The 10,993-nt window shown below is 41.6% G+C and overlaps 1 protein-coding gene across 4 annotated transcripts; it reads left to right on the top strand.

Annotated features, from left to right (window-relative positions):
• The first annotated feature begins 210 nt into the window (after window positions 1-210).
• On the top strand, window positions 211-10,064 carry LOC114182740 (uncharacterized). Of its 4 annotated transcripts, XR_014994613.1 has the most exons (4): window positions 211-514; window positions 3,190-4,186; window positions 8,001-8,158; window positions 9,842-10,064. XR_014994613.1 is itself a non-coding variant. In XM_085672714.1 (3 exons), the coding sequence occupies exons 2-3, from the start codon at window positions 3,205-3,207 to the stop codon at window positions 9,877-9,879; spliced, it is 1,020 nt and encodes a 339-aa protein (XP_085528840.1). In that variant the 5' UTR covers window positions 211-514; window positions 3,190-3,204; the 3' UTR covers window positions 9,880-10,064. The 4 variants fall into 4 exon arrangements, 1 of the variants encoding a protein (XP_085528840.1); XM_085672714.1 differs by lacking the exon at window positions 8,001-8,158; XR_014994614.1 differs by lacking the exon at window positions 3,190-4,186 and having other exon boundaries at window positions 215-514.
• The last annotated feature ends 929 nt before the right edge of the window (window positions 10,065-10,993 follow it).

Here is a 10,993-nt window from a genome sequence, read left to right as displayed (position 1 = left end):
GAAATCAATAGCGTTAATTGGACTAACATGACGTAGCAAAGTACTAGCTCAAGTGGTGAGAGTACTTTAGGGTTGTGTGTGAGGACTTGGGTTCAAGTCCTATGTATATAAATTGTGTGAGTTTTAATGTTTTCTTTTAAGTAAGAGAAAACGGAACTATAATTTATATTTTATTGTATACGCATTTTTAGCAATAAAAGTGGAATGGCTAAATGGTTGGAGCGTGATAGGGGGAAACCCATGGTCCTTGCTTTGAACCTTGGCCAAAGAAATTCAATTTCCACATTTTTTTATTATTTTATTATATTCAGAACCTAGGCATAGATGGGGGTGGCATTGATGAGCCTCCATTGCAGTTGGACGAGAATTTACATAAAATGGGAGGGGAAGTCTGAAAAATGCAGTGCAGAAAAGTGTGGAAGAGAGGGAGATCTGAAATTTTTGGAGGAAAGGTGTGGAGAAGAAGAAGAAAGGAGAACCCCATTGAAGAAACTCCTTGGAGGCTTAGATCCAGGTTAGGGGAGCTGCAAATTGTGTCTTTAAATCTTTATTTGTCCTTTATTCTCTTGATGCTTGTTGTATGTGATTTGAGAGAGTCTGACTGTGATAATCAAGCAATAAAGAATGTGATTTCCGTAGTATTGAATCTGCTTGGTGACCCTATTCTTGTGATTATTATGATTTTATCCCTTTCTGCTTGGCGTGATGTTTAAAATTTCCCTATGTGGAATCGTTTGTGACATGGGCCAAGTTGGGTCTCTTTACGGTCTGTTTTGGGACAGTAACCGTTGGGTCTGGGTTGCTGCGTGATGAACGCGGTTTTCCCGATGAGGGGGTGATAAATGTTGTGTTCTTTTCATTTCTCTTCATGTACGCGGTTAAAACGTGGAAGAAGTTTGATCGATGGTCGAGTTTCCTGATTTCGAGTTTTGTAGTGTTGTGTGAGGATGAGCTTTGACACCAGGAAAACGTCTGCAGTCACCTAGCATGAAGGGTGTCAAACCTCTCAAATTGTGGGGTTGTCTATAGTGATGGGTCGTGCAGTATATTTCCAATTGTTCGGTATGGTGCGACGTTGAATATGCGCATATACAAGTGATGTAGTTATACTGTTATTATAGCTTCATACCAATAGAGAAATGGTTTTGCGATGCTTTTGGAGTGGAGACCTTATGGTGACGTAGCCTATATCTAGATTGGGGATTAGATTTTGTCTTTGTATAGTGTCCAGGTGGGACCAAGATTTTTTTTTTATTAGATATCACATGAATACATGGGTTCTTTATTCTTCCCATGGTTTGGTTAAGGTGGTGTTATTTTGGGGAGGGGCCCACGGGCATGCAAAGGGTATGGGGTGCAGCTTTGGTCTCTTAGCAATGTGATAATGCAAGAGTAAGAGAAGATACAGACCCACACGACATTTTGTTTCCATGCCTTATGTTTTAGGCATACCACCTTAAATGCATAGCCAATCTTTCATTCTTTTCTTTTCTTTGTAAACAATGCTTCAGTACCTTTTTGAATGAAAGTAAAGTCAAACTAATGGAATTCTCTTCATAGGATTCGTGGTGGCAACCAAATCTAGAATAAACAAATTCAATTATTTTAAAGTTTTGATTAAACTAAACTTTTTCGTCACTTTACAATGAGGACTGCTCTTTGTTCGAACGTTAAAAAATATCGTATGAATAGTCAAATTAAAGCTACGGAAGTCTAGTTTCCAAACCAACAAAAATCAACTCATTTGGATGTCTATGGAAAACGTAACGATCGAAACAGTGAGCACACGTCGGGACGGGAAAGCTGGAAAAACGATGGAGGATCCCTGATTTTCGTTTTTAAATTGCCAATAGCTTAGACCTCCAAAAAATAGTGGTTTGGTAGTCAAATTAAAGATATGGAAGTCCAGTTTCTAACCAAAAAAAGGAATCACCTCAATTAGACATCTGTAGAGAAAATTATTGATAAAACTGTAATAGGTGTCGGTTAGTAACGTTGACATTGTTTTGTAAATGAGTATTCTAAATTCTGGACTTCCTTAGGCCAGCGCCTGGCCTTAGTGGTTGGTCTCGCCAGGCGAGATTCGATGCTTGTATTGTTGTGTGGATGTGTGGCGCCTGACGGGTTGTTTGTTACCGCCAGGCGAAGTGAGGTTGTTTCTGATTTGGTACCTGTAACCTGGCGCCTGGCAGCGCTGAGTGTGGCGCCAGGCGGTCAGTGAAGTTGTTCCACTTGACAATTGCCTAGGCAGTGTCGGTGTTTTATTTTCTGCTGCGGCAGGTTGTTGTGCTAACCTTTGAGCTTTAAGGACTAAGTTCTTAGTGGGTTCGGGATGTGTTCGGATGAGGTCACGAGCGGGAAGGTTCGTGATGAGTTGGGACCGCATGATGGGATATTGGACAAGTTAGTCCTGGTGCTACTATGGGCGGGGAGGTCCATAGTATGGTGATTGCATGCGTGTCATGGTCCGAGCGGGTGAGGTTCGGATGGTTTGACTACGGACGGGGAGGTCCGTAGGGAAGGACTACGAACGAGTTAGGTTCGTAGGTTTGACCACGAGCGGGGAGGTTCGTGGGAGCACAAGAAATCCCGAGACCAAGAGCATGTGCATGTCACTCATAATGGATCTTGAGTGAGAGGGAATTGAAAGGTTTAAATATAAATGATTATGAAATTTTTTTTTGGGTATGGGTTTCTCATATTTATTCATTTTGTATGCATAGCTCACCCTATCTGTTTGTGTGTGTGGCGATGATCGGATAAATTTTTATCCGGGAGCAGATACTGATGCAGGTGAGCCAGGAGCTGCATAGGCACGGAGAGGGGTCTATGGGATGTTTCAAGAAGATTTATGTTAAATGTTTTTATTATGTTTTAAAACTATGAGTGGTCTGTGATAAATTTTAAATCATGTGTGATGTAAGATATAACTGAAGTTTTAAATTTCCTACCTTTTTGGGAAATTATGTTTAATGAATATGAGTATGTTTTCCTTTTATTATTATTTTTCCAAGTAATATTCCTGGAGGTATGTTACACTTGGTATCAGAGCAAAACTTTTCCTGAAATGATTTTTGGGCTCTTGGGAAGTGAGAGTATCGCGTTAGATAGTATTGGTTGTGCTAATATGCTGACTACTAATTTTGAAATTTATTAAGATAATAGCTCAGTCTATGTTGGTATCTACAGAGAAGTATTTGGTTTATGATGGCGACAAATGGAAGGAGAAGGAACGGCAATGGCACTGGAGCGGAGGATATTGCTGAAGCTATCCATCGAATGGTTGATGCGATGCAACCTCCTGTAGCTACTCAAACCCGACAAGCAGTTGGACCAGTCAGGGTGGAGGACTTTCTACGCCACAAACCTACTGAGTTCTCCAGCAAAGCTAGTCCGGATGAAGCTGATGCCTGGATGCGGAAGTGTGAAAAGATCTTCCGTGTAATGGACTGTACGGATGAGCAGAGGCTCAACTTCGCTTCATATTTACTGATAGATGATGCAGAGCACTGGTGGACGGGGATGCAGCAGCAGATGCAGAACCGGGCTGAGCAGGTGAATTGGACCAATTTCCGTACTAGGTTTCTGGAAAAGTATTTCCCCGACACGGCCAAGCAAGACCGAGAGGCCGAATTTCTGGCATTGCAGCAAGGGAGTATGACGGTACAAGAATATGTGAACAAGTTTGAGCACTTGGCGAGATTCTACTCGCAAGCCGTCACTGAGGAATGGCGCTGTCTGAAGTTTGAAAGAGGTCTTAGGCATGAGCTGAAGAGGGTGGTTGTGCCATTGAGGGAACGACAATTTCCTGTTTTAGTGGAGCAGGCTAAGAGTGCAGAACAGTTGGAGAAGGATCCTGATCCAGTGGCTCGACGCCAGAAGAGTGTCGCTGAGGCTAGACAGATGAAAAAGCCATACAGCCGACCTACTTGGACCAGGCCAGAGTTCAAGTGCTATCAGTGCGGAGGGGCACACTTGAAGAGGAATTACCCTCAGTTGACAAGCAAAACAGGAGGAACAGGTTTCATCCGTAAATGCTACATATGCGATCAGCCTGGACACTATGCTGACAAGTGTCCAAATAAGAAGGATATAATAGTGAGAAAGATAGTTGCACCAGCTATAGAGAAACCCAAGGCAACAGGCAGAGTCTTCGCCATGACCAGCACTGAGGCTACACAATCAGGTAACCTCATACTTCAACAATGCTTGCTAATGGGACATAAAGTTTTAGTGTTGTTCGATTCTGGAGCAACACATTCTTTTATCTCTGATGAATGCGCAAGGAGGCTTAACTTAGAGAAACGCGAATTGGGGTGCGAATTGATAGTCTCGACCCCGACATCCAGACAGATAGCAGCCAACGCAGTATGTGTTGGACTTCCAATAGAAGTAGCAGGTCACCGATTCAAGGTGAATCTGATATGCTTACCTTTGGAAGGCCTGGACATGATATTGGGAATGGATTGGTTAACCAGTAATTACATAGTGATCGACTACGGACGACGCAGTGTGGTATTTCCAGAAAGAGAAGGACTGAAGTTGATCACGTCGCAAGAAGCTATTAAAGAGATAAAGGGTGGAGCTATGTATTTCATGCTGATAGCTTAACCTGAGAAGAAGAGTGCGACAGAACACATCCAAGACATCCTAGTGGTAAATGAGTACCCGGATGTTTTTCCAGATGAAGTGCCAGGGTTACCACCTAGCAGGGATGTAGATTTCTCAATTGATCTAATCCCAGGGGCTGGTCAAGTGTCAATGGCTCCGTATCGAATGGCACCTGCAGAGTTAGCAGAACTCAAGAAACAAATTGAGGATCTACTGGAAAAGAAATTCATTAGACCCAGTACGTCACCTTGGGGAGCTCTGGTACTACTGGTGAAGAAGAAAGATGGAAGTTCGAGGTTATGTGTAGACTACCGACAGTTGAACAAGCTTACAATTAAGAACAAGTACCCACTGCCGCGAATTGACGATTTGCTGGATCAATTGAGAGGAGCTGGAGTATTCTCGAAAATCGACTTAAGGTCTGGCTATCATCAGATCTTAGTCAAACCAGAGGATGTTCCAAAAACAGCGTTCAGGTCGCGGTATGGACAGTACGAATATGTAGTGATGCCATTTGGAGTAACGAATGCACCAGCCATATTCATGGACTACATGAATAGAATCTTTCGTCCTTGGCTGGATAAGTTTGTCGTTATCTTCATAGACGACATTCTTATTTATTCCAAGACTAAGGAAGAACATGTCAAGCACCTTCGGACGGTACTTGAGGCACTTAGGGAACATCAGCTTTATGGAAAGTTGTCGAAGTGCGAATTCTGGCTAAGCAAAGTACATTTCCTTGGTCATGTCATATCAACCCAAGGGATTGCAGTAGATCCTGCGAAGATAGACACAGTGCTGAAGTGGGAAAGACCTAAGTCTGTCACTGAAGTGAGAAGTTTCTTGGGGCTCGCAGGCTATTACAAGAGATTTATTGAAGGATTCTCCAAGAGAGTCAGGCCATTAACACAACTCACAAGAAAAGATCAACCATTCTCATGGACTGACAAATGTGAAGAGTGTTTTGAAGAGATGAAGAGATGTTTGACGACGTCTCCAGTACTAGCTATAGCCGATACTACCAAGAAGTTTGAAGTGTATTATGATGCGTCCTACCAAGGTTTGGGCTGTATACTGATGCAAGAAAAGAGACCCGTGGCTTATGCATCTCGACAACTGAAAGTTCACGAAAGAAATTATCCTACTCACGATCTGGAGTTGGCAGCAGTCGTGTTTGCTCTTAAATCGTGGAGGCATTATTTGTACGGCTCTCAATTTCAAGTCTTCAGCGACCACAAAAGTCTAAAGTATTTGTTTGAGCAGAAGGAACTCAATATGAGGCAAAGGAGGTGGATGGAATACTTGAAGGACTACGATTTTGAGCTTCTTTATCACCCGGGGAAGGCTAATATTGTGGCCGACGCACTGAGCCGGAAACGGATTCACATGTCATGCATAATGATAAAGGAGTTGGAATTAGTTGAGAAACTCAGAGATATGAATCTGGGGATAAAGTTGGGCTCAGGTCATATTCAGTGTAGCATGCTGAAGGTTACTAATGAATTCCTAGAACAAATTCGGGTAGCTCAAGGGGATGATCTGGAACTTCAAGAATACATCAGACGATTGGGCACTGACAAAGGAAAGGATTATAGTATGGGTGGAGACGGCATTCTACGCTTTAAGGGTAGAGTGTGCGTTCCAGGAGGACCAACGTTCAGGAAGACCATACTAGAAGAAGGGCATAAGAGTCGACTTAGCATACACCCTGGTATGATTAAAATGTATAAATATTTGAAGGAGTCTTTCTGGTGGAACGGAATGAAGAAAGATGTTGCCGACTTCGTTGCCCAATGCTTGGTATGTCAGAAGGCCAAGATTGAACATCAGCGACCAGGAGGTACCTTGCAACCACTGGATATTCCAAAATGGAAATGGGACAGTATCTCGATGGATTTTGTGACGCATTTACCAAGATCGACGAAAGGACATGATGCAGTCTGGGTGATTGTGGATAGGCTAACTAAGTGTGCACATTTTCTTCCAATAAACCTGAAGTGGTCTATGGATAAGTTAGCAGGAGTGTATGTGCAAGAAGTTGTGAGATTACATGGAGTACCTGAAAGCATAGTGTCAGATCGAGACCCCAGGTTCACGTCAAGATTCTGGCAGTCCTTGCAAGCAGCTCTGGGCACACAATTGAGGATGAGCTCGGCATATCACCCTCAGACAGACGGTCAGTCAGAAAGGACCATTCAGTCACTAGAAGATCTGTTGAGAACGTGTGTGTTGGATCACATGGGTAGTTGGAATGAGGTATTACCCTTGGTGGAATTCACTTATAATAACAGTTACCACTCTAGTATTGGTATGGCACCTTATGAAGCACTGTATGGCAGAAGGTGTAGAACGCCATTGAGTTGGAATCAAGACGGGGAAACGTTCATTCTAGGTCCTGAATTCTTGCAACAAACCACTGAGAAGGTGAAGTTAATTCAGGATAGAATGAGAGCAACGCAGAGTAGGCAGAAATCCTACACGGATACGAGACGAAGGTCATTGGAGTTTGAAGAAGGAGATCATGTATTTCTTCGAGTAACTCCGACTACAGGAGTAGGAAGGGTACTTAAGTCAAGGAAGTTGACTCCAAGATTTATAGGACCTTATCAGATTACAAGGAGAATTGGACCGGTTGCATACGAGATCGCACTGCCTCCTCAATTGGCAAAATTGCATAATGTATTTCATGTCTCACAGTTGAGAAAGTACGTAGCAAGCCCAGATCATGTATTAGAAGAAGATGATATACAAATGAGGGAGGATTTGACAATGCAAGCCAAGCCAGTCCGAATATTGGATTCGCAAGTTAAACAACTTAGAGGAAAGGAGATCCGGACGGTTAAGGTATTATGGGATGAAGCCACTGAGGAGATGACGTGGGAAATGGAGGACGTCATGAAGGGATCGTACCCACATTTGTTTCTCGATAAGTGAAATTTTCGAGGACGAAAATTCTTTTGAGTTGGGGGGAATGTAAGACCCGAAAAAAAAATTATTAAAATAAAGAATGAATATTTAATTTATATCTGAGAAGAAATCAATAGCGTTAATTGGACTAACATGACGTAGCAAAGTACTAGCTCAAGTGGTGAGAGTACTTTGGGGTTGTGTGTGAGGACTTGGGTTCAAGTCCTATGTATGTAAATTGTGTGAGTTTTAATGTTTTCTTTTAAGTAAGAGAAAACGGAACTATAATTTATATTTTATTGTATACGCATTTTTAGCAATAAAAGTGGAATGGCTAAATGGTTGGAGCGTGATAGGGGGAAACCCATGGTCCTTGCTTCAAACCTTGGCCAAAGAAATTCAATTTCCACATTTTTTTATTATTTTATTATATTCAGAACCTAGGCATAGATGGGGGTGGCATTGATGAGCCTCCATTGCAGTTGGACGAGAATTTACATAAAATGGGAGGGGAAGTCTGAAAAATGCAGTGCAGAAAAGTGTGGAAGAGAGGGAGATCTGAAATTTTTGGAGGAAAGGTGTGGAGAAGAAGAAGAAAGGAGAACCCCATTGAAGAAGCTCCTTGGAGGCTTAGATCCAGGTTAGGGGAGCTGCAAATTGTGTCTTTAAATCTTTATTTGTCCTTTATTCTCTTGATGCTTGTTGTATGTGATTTGAGAGAGTCTGACTGTGATAATCAAGCAATAAAGAATGTGATTTCCGTAGTATTGAATCTGCTTGGTGACCCTATTCTTGTGATTATTATGATTTTATCCCTTTCTGCTTGGCGTGATGTTTAAAATTTCCCTATGTGGAATCGTTTGTGACATGGGCCAAGTTGGGTCTCTTTACGGTCTGTTTTGGGACAGTAACCGTTGGGTCTGGGTTGCTGCGTGATGAACGCGGTTTTCCCGATGAGGGGGTGATAAATGTTGTGTTCTTTTCATTTCTCTTCATGTACGCGGTTAAAACGTGGAAGAAGTTTGATCGATGGTCGAGTTTCCTGATTTCGAGTTTTGTAGTGTTGTGTGAGGATGAGCTTTGACACCAGGAAAACGTCTGCAGTCACCTAGCATGAAGGGTGTCAAACCTCTCAAATTGTGGGGTTGTCTATAGTGATGGGTCGTGCAGTATATTTCCAATTGTTCGGTATGGTGCGACGTTGAATATGCGCATATACAAGTGATGTAGTTATACTGTTATTATAGCTTCATACCAATAGAGAAATGGTTTTGCGATGCTTTTGGAGTGGAGACCTTATGGTGACGTAGCCTATATCTAGATTGGGGATTAGATTTTGTCTTTGTATAGTGTCCAGGTGGGACCAAGATTTTTTTTTTATTAGATATCACATGAATACAGGGGTTCTTTATTCTTCCCATGGTTTGGTTAAGGTGGTGTTATTTTGGGGAGGGGCCCACGGGCATGCAAAGGGTATGGGGTGCAGCTTTGGTCTCTTAGCAATGTGATAATGCAAGAGTAAGAGAAGATACGGACCCACACGACATTTTGTTTCCATGCCTTATGTTTTAGGCATACCACCTTAAATGCATAGCCAATCTTTCATTCTTTTCTTTTCTTTGTAAACAATGCGTCAATACCTTTTTGAATGAAAGTAAAGTCAAACTAATGGAATTCTCTTCATAGGATTCGTGGTGGCAACCAAATCTGATTTGGTACCTGTAACCTGGCGCCTGGCAGCGCTGAGTGTGGCGTCAGGCGGTCAGTAAAGTTGTTCCACTTGACAATTGCCTAGGCAGTGTCGGTGTTTTATTTTCTGCTGCGGCAGGTTGTTGTGCTAACCTTTGAGCTTTAAGGACTAAGTTCTTAGTGGGTTCGGGATGTGTTCGGATGAGGTCACGAGCGGGGAGGTTCGTGATGAGTTGGGACCGCATGATGGGATATTGGACAAGTTAGTCCTGGTGCTGCTATGGGCGGGGAGGTCCATAGTATGGTGATTGCATGCGTGTCATGGTCCGAGCGGGTGAGGTTCGGATGGTTTGACTACGGACGGGGAGGTCCGTAGGGAAGGACTACGAACGAGTTAGGTTCGTAGGTTTGACCACGAGCGGGGAGGTTCGTGGGAGCACAAGAAATCCCGAGACCAAGAGCATGTGCATGTCACTCATAATGGATCTTGAGTGAGAGGGAATTGAAAGGTTTAAATATAAATGATTATGAAATTTTTTTTTGGGTATGGGTTTCTCATATTTATTCATTTTGTATGCATAGCTCACCCTATCTGTTTGTGTGTGTGGCGATGATCGGATAAATTTTTATCCAGGAGCATATACTGATGCAGGTGAGCCAGGAGCTGCATAGGCACGGAGAGGGGTCTATGGGATGTTTCAAGAAGATTTATGTTAAATGTTTTTATTATGTTTTAAAACTATGAGTGGTCTGTGATAAATTTTAAATCATGTGTGATGTAAGATATAACTGAAGTTTTAAATTTCCTACCTTTTTGGGAAATTATGTTTAATGAATATGAGTATGTTTTCCTTTTATTATTATTTTTCCAAGTAATATTCCTGGAGGTATGTTACAGTTCCAATCTTAACAGAATTAAGTCTTATGATCAATTTACATTCGACTTCTCCCCTTGGTCCATGTAGAACAATAGATCTAAGACCACTGTTTTTAAAATAAGTGGCAAATTCTTTTTTTAAATACTGCAACAAAAAGGATAAAAGATATTACTTATTAAGAAGCCATGTAAATAAATAATAATAAAAAAAAACTAACCAAGTGGCTAGCTTGACAGTAGTATATGGATAGTTGAACTTCAAAATGCTTTAAGTTTGACATATGTAGAGGACGACGGATAGAAAGATGTTTGAAGAAGTTGGCTTTCAATGTTGAGTCGCAAGCACGTTTAGAGACGTGTAGTTGGAAAGACGAATTTCCGAAATATTTGAAGACAACCAATTTTTCAGACTGATCTGCATAAAAAGATATTAAATCAATTCCAGCCTTTGGTGATCATTGGAGTGTGAATATTCATGTTGTACATAACATTATGAACATTTCTGTCGTAATCAACAATGGTCCACTATGAACCAAGGTCCTTCAAATTACGTATTATGAAGAGTCTGTCGACGTGTCCAAAATCCTTCAAAGATAAGGAAGTTTAGAATAAAGAAATACAAATAAAGAATACAAAGGAATGTGAAGGAATAAAAACAATACCTGGTCTTTCAAAAACATAGTCACGAATTCGCCAAGCATTTTGCCAGAAAGTATGGCTTGTGGTGTGCGTACGAATTCCATTGTTTGAGAACAGAGTGGGTATGAAGAATAATTTCAAGAGAAGATAATGGGTCACAGAAGAGAAATAAGATTTGTCAGTTTGTAGTCGCCAATATATAGAAAGAGAAAACGAAAAGTCATTACTGTTGCCAATATATAGAAAGAGAAAAGGATAAGTCATTCCTTT

Source organism: Vigna unguiculata, chromosome 4 (genome assembly GCF_037176805.1).
Source record: "Vigna unguiculata cultivar grain cowpea cultivar isolate G323 ecotype 2 chromosome 4, ASM3717680v1, whole genome shotgun sequence".
Taxonomy (NCBI): domain Eukaryota; kingdom Viridiplantae; phylum Streptophyta; class Magnoliopsida; order Fabales; family Fabaceae; genus Vigna; species Vigna unguiculata.
Note: the sequence above shows the minus strand (reverse complement) of the source record. Positions and strands in the feature narration are given on the sequence as shown.